General features: G+C 48.4%; 7 protein-coding genes; 4 read left to right on the top strand and 3 right to left on the bottom strand.

Moving 5' to 3' along the window:
• Positions 1 to 45: 45 nt before the first annotated feature.
• FFUJ_13438 (uncharacterized protein) lies at positions 46 to 1,012 on the top strand (the record flags this gene model as incomplete). XM_023576124.1 has 2 exons in its annotated part: positions 46 to 369; positions 419 to 1,012. The coding sequence occupies 2 exons, from the start codon at positions 46 to 48 to the stop codon at positions 1,010 to 1,012; spliced, it is 918 nt and encodes a 305-aa protein (XP_023429323.1).
• Positions 1,013 to 1,818: 806 nt separating this feature from the next.
• Positions 1,819 to 2,958, top strand: FFUJ_13439 (related to protein conferring sensitivity to killer toxin; the record flags this gene model as incomplete). XM_023576125.1 has 3 exons in its annotated part: positions 1,819 to 1,977; positions 2,033 to 2,201; positions 2,255 to 2,958. The coding sequence occupies 3 exons, from the start codon at positions 1,819 to 1,821 to the stop codon at positions 2,956 to 2,958; spliced, it is 1,032 nt and encodes a 343-aa protein (XP_023429324.1).
• Positions 2,959 to 3,594: 636 nt separating this feature from the next.
• On the top strand, positions 3,595 to 4,351 carry FFUJ_13440 (probable synaptobrevin SEC22; the record flags this gene model as incomplete). XM_023576126.1 has 3 exons in its annotated part: positions 3,595 to 3,628; positions 3,682 to 3,716; positions 3,773 to 4,351. 3 exons carry the CDS (start codon positions 3,595 to 3,597, stop codon positions 4,349 to 4,351), a joined length of 648 nt encoding a protein of 215 aa, XP_023429325.1.
• A 390-nt stretch (positions 4,352 to 4,741) lies between these two features.
• Positions 4,742 to 5,831, bottom strand: FFUJ_13441 (uncharacterized protein; the record flags this gene model as incomplete). XM_023576127.1 has 2 exons in its annotated part: positions 4,742 to 5,526; positions 5,612 to 5,831. 2 exons carry the CDS (start codon positions 5,829 to 5,831, stop codon positions 4,742 to 4,744), a joined length of 1,005 nt encoding a protein of 334 aa, XP_023429326.1.
• Positions 5,832 to 7,068: 1,237 nt separating this feature from the next.
• On the bottom strand, positions 7,069 to 9,152 carry FFUJ_13442 (related to cleft lip and palate transmembrane protein 1 (CLPTM1); the record flags this gene model as incomplete). XM_023576128.1 has 3 exons in its annotated part: positions 7,069 to 8,198; positions 8,249 to 9,026; positions 9,087 to 9,152. 3 exons carry the CDS (start codon positions 9,150 to 9,152, stop codon positions 7,069 to 7,071), a joined length of 1,974 nt encoding a protein of 657 aa, XP_023429327.1.
• Positions 9,153 to 10,366: 1,214 nt separating this feature from the next.
• Positions 10,367 to 11,182, top strand: FFUJ_13443 (related to Rossmann fold nucleotide-binding protein; the record flags this gene model as incomplete). XM_023576130.1 has 2 exons in its annotated part: positions 10,367 to 10,535; positions 10,641 to 11,182. 2 exons carry the CDS (start codon positions 10,367 to 10,369, stop codon positions 11,180 to 11,182), a joined length of 711 nt encoding a protein of 236 aa, XP_023429328.1.
• A 286-nt stretch (positions 11,183 to 11,468) lies between these two features.
• Positions 11,469 to 12,405, bottom strand: FFUJ_13444 (probable proteasome component C2; the record flags this gene model as incomplete). XM_023576131.1 has 3 exons in its annotated part: positions 11,469 to 12,110; positions 12,196 to 12,307; positions 12,368 to 12,405. 3 exons carry the CDS (start codon positions 12,403 to 12,405, stop codon positions 11,469 to 11,471), a joined length of 792 nt encoding a protein of 263 aa, XP_023429329.1.
• Positions 12,406 to 13,910: the final 1,505 nt, after the last annotated feature.

Raw genomic sequence — 13,910 nt, forward strand, 5'->3', positions numbered from 1 at the left:
TGCCCTTTTTCACCTGCAACTGATCATCTTTGCCGTTTCACAACCATGACCGACAAACAAGAAGAAACTATAACTGTCAACATCGACGGAGGTGAATCAAATGAAGCACAAAAGAACGCACCGTCATCGTCTCCCCTCTCATCAGCACCTGACCACGAGGATCATGGTAGCCCGACCATGGCAGATCAGCCGCCGGATTCGCCTTCGACTTCACTCAATGGCCGAGAAGATACCCCAGCGACGACCTCTAAGAAGATGGCCAAAGGCAAGCGGAGGGTCCTCGTGAAAAAAGTACCGAAAAAGTCTAAGTGGAACGCAGATAACCTTCTGACGGATCCTAAATCACCCCTAGCTTCAGCTGATCTCAGAGTAAGGCGCTCCGTCTTTTGTAACTTAGTAAGATCGCTAACGAAAGCAGAGCATACTGTCGAATCCGATGGCCTGGGATATTCTTGACAAAGAAGAGAAGGCAGAAATCCTGGCACTCTTCCCTGATTCCCAGCACATTCTAAATCCTGGCACAGAGGATGCCTGTCCTGATTTTGCGTCACTCATGAACGACGACAGTTTCCGTCACGATTGTGCTGCTTACACAGAAAACATCGCCCAAGGCCGGCATGATCCCGAATGGCTAGCGCATGCTTGGGCAGCTCATGAGAGACGCAAGATGGGCGATTTCGACGAATTTCTGGACAACAGGTTCAGAGATGAATGGGATGTCGAGCTACCACCAGAGCTCAAGACAAAGCGAGGACCTGCCGTGTCAAAGGAGGCAACCGACGTCACAATGGAGGACACTGAGACAGTCAAGAATGAAACGGACAAGAAGGAGGACATCGATATGAAGAACAGCACTTCGGAGAAGAAAGACAATCTCGACATTGACTCCGAGGTTGACGAACTTCAAAGATGTGAACCGGCGCACGAGGGACCTATAGCTGTGGCCATTGCACAGCGAAAAAGCTCCATGATGGAGGTTGTTGGTGACGATACAAGGGATGAGCTTGCTTGAGGATAGAATCTGCGGGTAAAGAGCGAAGCAATGAAGTTGGGGCGTTATTATTAATCCATGATAGAACTCCGCCGCAATTTTGACACGGGAAGTTTGCTTATATTTTGACTTCATTATCATGACTTGCTTGAGTTACCCAAAGACTAATTATAAAGGGTGTTTGCGTATTTGGCTCTCCTGAGGTGGGACCTGGCGTCACAGTACGCAGTACAGTCCTAAAGACCTAAGATGCACTGTAACTTTCCGCATGATAAACTGCATTATAATCTCTCTACACTCTCTTTCTACATAAACCAACCGTTCTTCTCACTTGAACTATGTTGAGCACTCGGCATTAGAGAGCACTTGCTGCATGCAAGTTCAGTTTCTACACTTGAACATGGTGTATCCGTGAAATGAGGTCATGAAATGGTAGTCCTTCCAAGCAAGTCACGAAAGCGGGAGATGGACTAGGGGAAAGAATATTCAGGATCTGATCTTGGTCCTAAGTGACAAAAAGGCTAAGTAACTTGGCATAGATTTCGGATAAGCTTATTATACCTTTTGCTGAGTTTATATTGACACCTTATAACAAGGTCTGATGTTTTCTGGCTTCCTGAGGATACCTTAGACGGATGACCCACTGAATTTTACCAACACCCACCGAAAACAAGATCCAGGCGCTGATTGGAATATTTCATCTTCCCAGCCTTAAAAAAGATATATTCGCCCGTTTTATGAGAACGGACAAGTTGACCGTATTATTTACCGTGACCACAAACCATCAATTAGCGCTCATACAGGCTCCAGGCGTGCCCTAACATACGATGGCACCAGCCTCGAATATCCATGCCCGATCGCACAGTCTGCTGCTCTTACAGAAACTCCTCAACCTTCGTGACGGCGCAAGTCCTCTTACTCTCGTGATAGACAATCTCGAACAACCTGCGCGATCAGTTCTCAGCGAATTTGTGTCGAGAGCAAAGGTATTGAACGTCCCCTAAAACATGAGAGCCAGTATGACTAACTTGGAAAATGCAGATTGCAAAGACACAGGTTATCTTCCTGTCGCTGGTAACGCTGAAGAAACCACAAGATGCAGATGTTTTCATAAAAGCTGCGGGCAGAGATCTTCAGACTGTGCGCAAAGACTTACTGAATCATTATCCTGCTTTCAACCCTCTTTTGGATAAGGGGAAGCTCACTCAAAGTAAGCCTAGTAGAGTCATGATCACAGGTCATATCGTTACTAACTATCTTAAGGGGCCGTTGTGATTGTTGACTCACTAAACGCCTTGGCATCTGCCGCTCCTCAGTCCCTGGCAAGTTTTCTCTCGAGCATCATCACGCCAGCTGTCTCTATCGTTGCCACGTACCATGATGATGTACCTATAGTACTACCAAGGTCGTTCAGCGAGTATGAACCTCATCCTTTCACAGTACTATGCCACCTCGCTACTGCTATCCTGAGGCTATCCAGTCTTTACCAAGAGATTGAGCGTCAGAAGGCTCGAAACAGGAGCATTCAGGAGCCAGAGTGGGGTCTGAACGAAGATCGTGAGGGAGTACTCGTCGGACTTGGAGGGAAGGGCAGAGACCGGAACGAGGACAGCAATGGAGTTGTTATTAATATGGAACTACGACGAAGAAGTGGAAGAACTATTTCAGAAAAGTTTATTCTCAGCTCCAAGAGTTTGGTTACAGCGCTTCAACCCGGCAAGGTGTGTTTGCTTACAGACCACCCAATGTTCGCAGCACCAACGGACAGCGGAGAGACTGGTGAAGGAGAGGATGAACCTGAGAGCACATTCAATCTGGGGCTCACAGAGAAGCAACGAAAGGATCGAGAGGGTATTGTGTTGCCATATTTTGATGCGCAAACGGACATTGGTGCAGGAGAAGGCGGAAGAATTCTTTACGAAATGGGCAGAGAGGATGACTTTGACGATGAAGAGGATGAGATATAGAGATGAGAAACGACTTATATCATATAGAATTGACGCATCATGACCTTTGACCTTTGCTGTTGTAGAGTTATGATGATTTGACTTTGGAGTTTACAGGCTCCTAAATGACCTTCGTTATAGAACCCCTCAATTACAGACTGATAGCTGGGGTGTTTGGCACAGCGAGTAAGAATAGAGTTTCTTTGCAAGAAGGCTCTAAAATAAGTATTTCTTGATGAGCCAAAAGAATATTTGAATGCGAAATTCATCACAAATTACCATCTTGAACTGGAATGACAAGTCGGTTCGTTATCTTATCAGCACAGAGCTCCCTCTGCCATGCGCCAGCTCCACTGACCATCGATCGTATACATACAGATCTTCCAAAAGCCAAAACGACCAAACACTAATATTGCAAGTCAGAAACTGAGAGAATCTCCGATAAAACCCTCACTCAAATCGATCGTCGAAACAGAATTTGGCCATACTTGGCGTGGCTCAGTCTCGTGCCCCTTCGACGTCATCCCTCTATCGTCTGTCTTTCTTGACACGTAGTGGTAGCTGAAAGTCTTCAAGCCAAAGAAACAAACCACTTCTACGGAGTAGACCGGCGCACCTTTCCCCTGCTACCCAGCACTCTACCCACGAACCACTACAATGATCTACTCTACGCAAATATCAAGGCTTGATGGTAGGTCAATATCCTCCGTAACACCATAAATGTATATACTAACACACTGCTAGGCCTCATGCTCTGTGCTTCAGTCGATGATGAACAGGTACTCCCCACAACTCAGCTTTACCGCGATTTCATGCTTACGAACCACCTGAACAGGCCGAGTCCACCCTCGCAGAGACCAAGCAGAACGTGCGCCAGGTCCTCCGCAAGCTCACACGCAACTCCGAGTCCCAGGCCTCCATCGAGACCCCCAACCATACGCTGCACTACCTCATCGACTCGGACATCGTCTTCCTCGCTATCTGCGCTCCCTCGTACCCTCGAAAACTTGCCTTTACCTACCTAGCCGATCTCGCACGCGAGTTCACAACCACCTACCCAGCATCCCAGGTCCACTCGCCTGCTCTGCGACCCTACGCCTTCATGGAGTTTGACACCTTTATCTCCAAGACAAAGACCACCTACGCCGATTCCCGAGCCTCGGCTAACCTCGATAAACTTAATGATGAGCTGCGCGATGTGACAAAGGTAATGACCAAGAACATTGAGGATTTGCTCTACCGTGGAGATAGTCTGGAGCGCATGGGAGAGATCAGCTCGAGGCTGCGTGATGACAGCAAAAAGTATCGTAGGGCGGCGGTGCGTATCAACTGGGAACTTTTGCTCAAGCAGTACGGACCCTTCGCGGCTCTTGGGTTCATCATCATCTTTTTCCTGTATTGGCGGTTCTTTTAAGAAATGCAAGCGAGCTGTTTCTGTTTATACATCTAATAACTAAATCTAGCCACTTGTACTTTAGTCTGGGAGTGTGCAATTTGAGAGCTACGATTCAACATTTCAGGGGTATTTGAGGCCCAAGCTGTGCCCTTGTAACAGGAGGGGGCGCTGCAGGGTTGTGTACTTACTTATATGATCATTTATGACTAAGTTAATTCGTCTATCTATGCTGGCTTTGGCAATTCTTGCTAAATCATAACCTCAATGCTGCTCCTAAACCATGCTGCCTCACCTAGGTCATACCGTATGAGACTCCAAACTCCATGTGTCATCTGCTCTACCCAAAATCATCAAGGAAAACACCACATTTTTTGTTAAGAAGCCCCAAAATCGACCGCTTACTCTCAACTACATCACCATGCAATTATCTGAAGCCGCCTGTGCCTGAGAGGTTGGCGCCGTCACTGTATGCTGCCATTCAAGATGTTCCTGAAACGCCTCCATGTCTTCGTACCCCAAATCTGGTCGATATACATCCTCGTCATCATACTGCTCTTGAGGTTCTGTTGATTCCACCTCGCAATATGGACACAGTAAGCCGGCCTGCCAATCCCGAGGCTGTGGCGACACATGATTTGCGATGGCTACGGGCGCGAATACAACCTGCTTCTCTTGATGTCCAGACAATGTGAACGCTGTTGCTTGCCAGTGAGGGTTATCGATTGTTGGTGATAGTGTCAATATTGGAGACGCGGCGGCTTCTTGGAACGTCCGTATCGAGGGCATATTCTCAATATCCTCCCATACTATGTGACCATCGCAATAGTCGCAAACGAAAGCGATATCTCGATCGCCAAATCGCTTGAACGACCCAATAGTATTGCATAAGTGTAGCTCCTCCCGATACCTTCTCGAATACTCGGCCTCGTCTGGCACGGTCTTATTTAACGTCCATTGTCGTTGTTGTCGGTAGACGAGGAAAGCTCCCAAACACCTTGCCGACCCTTCTTTTTCCGAGCTATAAATTCGACGTGCTGCTCGACATTGTGCTCTGTGTAATTTTCGCTGTAAAGCATGTGTTTCGCGGACCCATATTGGGTTGATTGGACCGCCTGACCGGCTCCAATCTCGTATATGTTCTATATGAGCTGTAAATTGAGCTTTGAGAGCTCTCAACTCCTCGATGGATTCATCTGGCCAACAAGTCAGTAAACAGATTCATTACTCAACTGTAAAAGCCCGAAGCCAACGGGAATGCCTGCATCGGAGAATACGTACGTTTGCGGTCGGTCTCGTAGTATATCTGTCCATTAACTAAAGGTGCCAATTCTTGAAAGTCCTTCTTGGCTTCGTCCAACGCAGAAGCAAAGGCGTGTACTTGCTCGTGCTCGTCCGGTCCCCAATGGCTCTTGTCGGCCAAACTGAGGATTCGCAATCCCTGGGATAAAAGAGTCGCAATGGCCGCAAGCAATGACCCGACCGAGTCAGAGCTGCTCATGATTCGGTGTCGAGGATAAGGTTTGCGATTTCTCCCAAGTATTGAGAGGGCGCGGGGTTGAGTCGAGGGAGGATAACGTAAGCCCAAAGTCTCGTGGAAGGGTTTAATCCGTAGTAGAAAAAGCAATGAATTCGAAGTAGTAGAGAGATGTCAATCACCGGCGTCGTCGCAGGGCGAGGGACTGATGCGATTGGGGGCGGCGCATGAGGTTTCGTCGGCTCGAACCGGACTCCCCCGGCTCGAGAGAACGGGAGGTTATTGAAGGAAGCTTGACGTGACGATAGAGGTGACAAGAGCTCCAAGGTAGGGCGCACAGGACGGGAGCGTTCGGCTGTGCTATTTATTTACTTGGCTGTATTCATGTAACCAAGCAACCGAAAGCACCTATGAGGCTGAGCAATTGGTAGGTACGTAATGTTCGTAGCACTTCTGTTCAGGGTCCTTTCCGTTATTGTCAAAGTGACCCTCGTGAAGATGAGGCTGTGCAGGCAAAAAATACTAGGGGTTCCAAGGAATGATTCTTCAGACCGTCTATTGAAGAGTTTCAGGGGATGTAGAAGGAGGGAAATATGGTTAAAAAGAGAGTTGTCTTAGCTGCTTAGGTACGACTACCTAAAGGTAGGTGGGTTATGTACGAATCGCGGACACTTGAGGTGCGTACTGGGCACTGGACCCCCCAAGTCTGAAACAGCCAGCTTCCATTGATACGCACGCTGAATCAAAAAGCTGAGGTGAGCTTCTCCGCAAAATGACGGAATAAGGAACAGCACTGAAGTTCCCTATAACTCACCCGCTATGACGCCCGTTAGTGGGTCATAAATTGCAACGCCCTGTCGGGTGTCCCGAACCTAGGGACCGGGGTATTCCTCTGTCCTATCGTCCAAATCGATCATTCGTAGCTTCGTATATTCGTAGGGCTACGAATCAGACGACATACCACCAAGCCAGTCCATCAATCAACTCGAGCCAAGGAAAGCTTATCAATGAACTGTCAAAGATTGTGCCATGGGCGAACGCAATGACAATGACTCACCTCATATGAATCATATTGTTTCACTACACGAGTCCTGACAGATCATTCGTTGCATACCTAGATGGTATTGATTCCTATGTATCTGATATTCAACTAAAAATGGTCGACTAGAACTACAACATAGATATCAAAGTTATGACTGCGAAGCAAACCCGGCAGTCTAAACCCAAGGGCCTTTCCTCGGCTCTTATTGCCGTCTGCAACTCACTTCCGCTTCTTGGCCTTACCAGTATCCGCGCTACTTGTCTTGGCTTCGGCCTTGACATCCTCAACCAGTTTGTCCTTGGCCTTTTCCTTGGCCTCTTTGTCGTCAACAGCCTCGTCCTCACCACCCTGGCCAAACTCGTTGACACGGCTGTAATCGATGCGGTAAGCCCATCGTTGGTAAAGATACACGAAGAAGATAACATCGTCGCGAAGAGTGGCCAAACGGTGCAAGAAAGGCATCTTGATTGTAAAAGCAAACAGATCGTCGATGAAGGTGTTGAGGAACTTGTACATCATAGCCTTGGCAGGCATATGGGCGACACTCTTCAGTCGGTAGTTGATGTACAGCGAGGGAACCATCATCAAGAAACCGTAAGCGTAGACAGATCCCACCAAAGTAGTAATGATGTATGAGTACCACGACTTGTGGGAATCGTAGTAGAGAGAGTAAATGCCATATGCGATCAGCAGAGGAATGCCAGCAATGTACATGTACTTGAAAGCAATCTCATCGTACTCCTTGGTCTTCTCTTCAGTCTCAGTCAACTTTTGCTTATCCTCGAATGCGATAGTGTAAGGGAGGAAAGATCCTGGCCCGCCAGGACGAATGCGAACGTTGACAACAGTGGTGATCTTCCAGAACTCAATGACTATGCCAACGACCTGAGATCCCAGGATCATCCAGCTAGTGTTCTGAGAGTTGTCGAGGAGGTACAGGAAGATGACAGTTTGCATGAAAACATTAGCCAGGATCGAACGGACTGAAATACCGACGTTGTCCTTCTTCTTGCGGTAGTGGGCAATATCGGACCCGAACGCGAGAGTCTCGAGAATCATGTGCAAGATACTGACTACAATGGTAACACCGAGCAAGATTGGGTTGGAGTCGAGGAACACCTCCTTGATCATCTCGATCTCGGTGCCGTCACCGCCACCAGGAAGCGAACCACCAAATGCTGCCTGTCGAGCAGACTCCTTGGAGTTGGTCTCAAGTGTAGACATGAGCTGGAACTGCCAGCTGGCCAAGTTACCGAGATCAATACGAAGGGGAAGTTCCTTGACGGTGTCGTTGAGGAGGGTCATCTGGTTTGTCAATTGCCAAAAAGTGTTGACGAACAGAACAGGGTCTATCAATGTTAGTTACCATGTCGTTGGCATATAAGTTGTTTCTACTTACAGTACCAGGCGTGCTGACCAGAGCCATCTCGAGCACCAGTAGCCTCAAGGCGCAAGTATTGTCGCATCTGAGGAGCCATCGTGGCGAAATCCTTGACACCCAGATCGGGAACGAAGGACAAGCTTGCATTAGGATGATAGTAGTTCGCAATAATAGGTCCAGTGGGCTCCTCCTCTTCGGGCTCCTCCTCATGTTTGGGGATATCCTCGAGCAAGTTTCGAGTCTTGGCAACCTTCTTCTTGGGAAGGTATTGTGTTAGAGGCCAGGTGAAGTAGTAGGCTTTGGAAGTATCATATCCGGGCTGCTTAGGATCGAGATTACTTCCAGGAAGGCCAATGTAGAAATGACCCCAGAGGGTACCATTATGCTGGACAGCTGGAGGAACCGTGAACTTCGTCTCAATCGTTCGCTTATCGGACTTATTGCTAAGATGGAACTCCTTCTCTTGCAGTACAAGATATTCGTCGGGAACTTGCGAGATAGGGGCTGGGTTGAACGACTGGGAGAGCGTTACGATGATATCGACGTGGCTATCTTGAGGCCAGATGGGCGCAATGTTCTTTGGGATATTACGGTATGTCGCGCCCTCGTTGAGCTCCTTCGGGCGAAGCTGGAAAGGAGGAACACCCTCGACATTCCCAGGGACTGTAACGGCTTCACCAGTTTCGGGATTGGTGACTGTAACTCCTCGTTGGTCCTTTTTCAAGGCCAAGTTGAGGGCCGCATTGATGCCAAAGTAGATGGCGCCGCCGAGGAGAAGCTTGTTGAAGCTGAAACCCTGGATAGAATCGATATTAGTGTATGGTTACGATGCAAAGTTTACTTTGCGATGACTTACACTACCGCCGCCGCCACCTTGCTGCTGCTCGCCTTGACGGGGAGGCAAGACTTGAGCTTCAGCCATTGCGTCTGCTTCGATTCAATCGCAGAGAATGACAGACGTTGTGCAATGGGTTGAAGAAGACCTGCAGGATCCTACCTTGATACTAGAGTCAAGGTTGGTTGTTGATGCACCTGAGGCGATGTGTTTGGTTGGTCCGAGTTCTGAGACTAAGGATGGAAATTGGAAATCCCCTCGCAAGTCCACTTCTCAGGCTCCATGACAGTTGACGTTGACGTGCTGTGGACACGAGCGAATAGCGATTGGCCACCTGAACACGTACCCCTGTACCTTCTACTGCGGCGGCCGTTGTCGGCTCGGAGATTGACCACGTTAAAAAGATGCGTCCACTAAAAGAGTTTAAGATACAGGTCCTCGGGGAGCAAGAAAACACCAGACCTTGATGCGGGGTGTCAAAATAAACTCACTAAAAGATATTCTAAACCTCGCAAAGATAGCCTAAATTTATGTAAAGTCACCCAAGTGTTTTTGTCATTCAGGAGCAAGGTCCGGAGTTTTCTTTCCTCCCCTACAGTGCATCATGGGGAGATCATGGCCCCGCCATTGAACGCATCAATGATGTTCAAGACAATGCTCACGATGCGATATCCATGCTAAGCCATGCCGGGGATCGCCCTATCCTGCTAGAACACGCCTCACGTCTCGGCAACCAGCTGACCTCAGTCATCAATGCCATTGTCCAGTAACATATCTCATAAGTGGCAGTTTGTAGTGGCACAACTTACATGAATGCAGGGAGCACGGCCGCAAGCAGCACCTCCGAAGACGTGGCTCCCGTCGCTCCATTTCAATAGCCCGATAGGCCGTTGGCAGATCCATGGATGTTTGTGTTGGTCAAGTTACTTTTTTGCTTAACTAGGTGGTTCCTGGGCTATTCATATGACTGGTATATAAAGTTGTAAACTATCATTCTCTTGACTCTTGTTTGTATTTTCCTGGTTTACAATTTATGCTCTAAAGTTTGACTCATCTGGGATATTCTTAGTTCAAGTTGAATCCTTCAGGGTCGCCACATAAGACTCACCGAAACAAGAGTTCTATTGTTAAACCGCCTCCGTCATTGTTCTCACTTTATTATATAATAAATAGTCCTGCTCCATACGAACTCAACTCTTTCTTTCTTAAAACTTAGTCGAGTCCTTCCAGACACAACCACTCTATATATACTATCACACACAACCTACAGTCTTTATAACAAAACAACAAACAACTCCATCATGACTGCGGACAGCACCATCTCATCACAGGCAGCCGCTGCCTCACAGAACGGCCACCCTCGAACCAAGATTTGCGTCTATTGTGGTGCTGCTCCTGGTGCGAGTCCTGCTCACATTGAAGCTGCTCGCGCTCTCGGAAGAGCCATGGCTGAAAACAATATTGACCTAGGTGAGTCACATCAGAGAGGCGGTCCGCCAGTAACGGATACCATCGCGGGCCGCCAACCGCCGACCTCCGGGTATGACCCCAATCATGGCTAACACCGGACTATAGTTTATGGAGGAGGAACTGTCGGACTTATGGGCGAGGTGGCAAAGAGTCTCTGCGCAATCAATGGCCCCGAGTCTGTCCATGGCATCATCCCTGAGGCTCTGGTCAAGTTTGAACGAGATGGCACCTACGGAACTGTCAACGAACACAACCACATTGTGCCCGAGGAGTCTGTCTATGGCCGCACGACAGTTGTCAAGGATATGCATACTCGAAAGAAGCTCATGGCCGAGGAGGTTTTTGCTGGTGGTCCCGGCAGTGGCTTCATTGGCTTGAGCGGCGGATTTGGTACCATGGAGGAAATCTTCGAGACAACTACCTGGAACCAACTAGGAATCCATAACCGCGGCATCGTTCTACTCAACATTGAGGGGTACTGGGACGGTATCGTCCAGTGGATGGACCGCGCTTCTGAGGAGGGATTTGTAAAACCTGCCAACAAGAACATCCTGGTTAACGCCGATACTCCTGAAGGCGCAATCAAGGCTCTTCGCGAATACAAGGTTTCAGATGCTATCTATCAGCTTCAATGGGGCAGCCAGTAAGTGATTGTTTTGAGGCGCTGGATCTGGATCCGGGTTTGAATTAGGAAATCGGAGGCAAACGGGTGTTTTGATGGTGTTTACGGATATTTCTTCGTTTCCGCATTTCTAGGATAGGATAGACTGGCGCTCCATAAATAGACGGACTGATGACCCAAGCCACCTGCTCTGTTGTGACTGACCAGACGTGAGACCCATGAAAAGCTGTCTTTGCAGCATGTAATTGTACATGATCTATTTAGCTAGCAACCCGACGCCACGTGTATCCGATTCATCATTCGTCGCACGTTTAGCTGTCCACATCCATGCCCTCGCCCTCGCCTTCCTCTGCACCTCCTTGACCCTCGCCGACGCTCTCGATCCATGGCTGTACCTCGAATCCATCGTACAGCTTGAAGGGCTCGACCTTCTTCTTGCCGTCCTTTGTGTTGATGCCCACTACACCGACTGAAGTGTTCTCTACTGTAAGCTCCTTGTCCTGAACCAAACTCTCCTTGAGAGCCTTGAGACCGTGCTTAACCAGCTCCTCCCTTGAGCAGTCGGCGAACTCGTCGATGTTGCGCTCAAGGTATGTTCGAGCCATTTGACTTCGCGCGCCAATGGCAAAAGCAAGCATCTCCTCTGTCATGCCCGAGGGCTGAAACTCGAACAGGTGGGGACCGCGCTCGTCAACACCGGCAACTAGCAGACCAACACCGTAAGGTCGCTTTCCGTACATTTGAGTGTTCATCTGGGCCTTCTCACCGATCATGTCGACAAGGGATCGGAGGGGAATGGCACGGCCGTAGGTGAGTCGGTGTCCTAGGCACTGCTGCTTCATGAAGTTGGAGAGGACGCGAGCATCGGAAGTAAGACCGGCGATGGCGATACCAGCATGTTCGTCGACAGTGAAAAGTTTCTTTTGGTAGGATGAAAGTTCCTCTGCGTTTCGCTACGAGAGTGCGTGTTAGAAGAATGACTTCGAAAGCTGTTGTACGGGACAAGGATACTATGGAGGGGCAGGGAGATGGTCGAACCTTGACAGCACATAGAACCGCATGGGTCTTGCTGGCGATACCGACGACGACCGAACCTTGCTTCACTGCCTCAGCAGCATATTCAATCTGGAATATTCGGCCCTGGGGCGAGCTTGGGGAAAGTCAGCTTGGTCAAGGTACCAGGATGGAGCTTACAGCTTAGGTGACGTACAAGGTAACGGAATCGTTATCGTAGTTGTTTCTGAACATGATGAATTATTAGCTGCTGTGGCAGCGCCGTGTAGAATGTGATCGGTGGGATTGCGCGAAGCAAATCTCGTTATGGGTGGGGGTTGCGATGGAGAGCTTCGTGGAGAGGTGGATTTTGGGCGTTGGTTGTTAGTATAGGTAGGTCGGGATGGAGTTGAGGTGGTTGAGCACCAGGCAGCTCAAGCTTCGTAGCCCGGGCTGGGTCGTTGCGCTGGGACCTGCAGCCTTCCATTCTGCCGTGGATGACCCGCCACACCGCCTGCTCAATCGGATAGCTTCATGATAATATGGGGTCCTTGAGGCTCTTATTTTCTCCCTGCCTAGCCTGCATCTCTCATAATTGACCTATTTTCGTAGTTTCACAAAGAAGGAAATATGGACAAGAATCACCTCTACCGAACTCTCTGGCTCCATAAGAAGGGGTCAAGTTGAATTATGGAATCACAGAGTGGCGTTAGGTGTGATATATCCTCAACCACCCAGCTGCCCGTTCGTGCATTCATAATCAGTGTATCCTTAAATCTGACAGTTTCATGTTGTTGATGCTCTGTGATCATCGTTTTGGATCCCGCCTGGGATGTGGCAAGTTTGAATCTCTCACTTACCTTAAGAAACCCTTCTGCAATGGTTTTAAGTTTCTTGACGAGAACTACTGTCTGTCCCTGTAAGATTGTATATTTTCTTATTGGATGAGAGCATGGCGAGACTACGCCTGACTTACTGTTAGAGAAATCGAGGACCAGAGCTTATTTGACACGAATGCCCTGAAAAGAACTGTAATTTCAGAAGAGCTCAACATGTGGGAAGGCTCTTGCTACAAGTGTTCAATCAGAAAAGCAAGCACACTTCCATGGGAACGGTTGGTAAGAGAAGTCGTTGCTCCGATTTGAAAAGCTAGTAGAAGGATATATTTGCCTCATTAGCCAATTGCTGTTACTTGGAGCCATGACTAACGATGTACATCAATGATGAACTTGGATTAAACCGTTGAAGTATAGTGGGGGGCTCAGAAAAGAATGCATGTTCCCTTACTATCTATACCTTAAGCAGGTTCTATTGCAGATAATGGCTTGGAATTCATGCTATCTATTAACGTTTGTTCGTGTGTTACCTTGATTGCACTTATTTGGTCTTGGGGTTCTCTGTTGTAAAAATATCTGTTTTCAAGACTTTAACGTTCTCGTGCAAGTAAATGCAGCTTCTCGATAGAAGTCCTGAAGTTACTGCTACTCTTCGACAATCCGTGATGGACTCATTAGGCATGCCCGGTAAAGCATTTTCTGAGGCAATACACTTCAGAACACAACAGCAACTGGCACAGCTTTTCATATCCCTCTAATATCTGCTGTGCCAGCCTAACAAAACCCCCAATTGGTGCGGAGCCACCACAATGATGGCGATTTTAGCCTCAGCGAATAACGATTGCAGTTCACAGCCATCACGGTTCACCAATCTGTTGAATTATCGAGGATTTGAACAAGACCTGTCCATTCTTGACTGCTATA

The sequence above is a fragment of the Fusarium fujikuroi genome, chromosome FFUJ_chr04, assembly GCF_900079805.1.
Source record: "Fusarium fujikuroi IMI 58289 draft genome, chromosome FFUJ_chr04".
Taxonomy (NCBI): Eukaryota; Fungi; Ascomycota; class Sordariomycetes; order Hypocreales; family Nectriaceae; genus Fusarium; species Fusarium fujikuroi.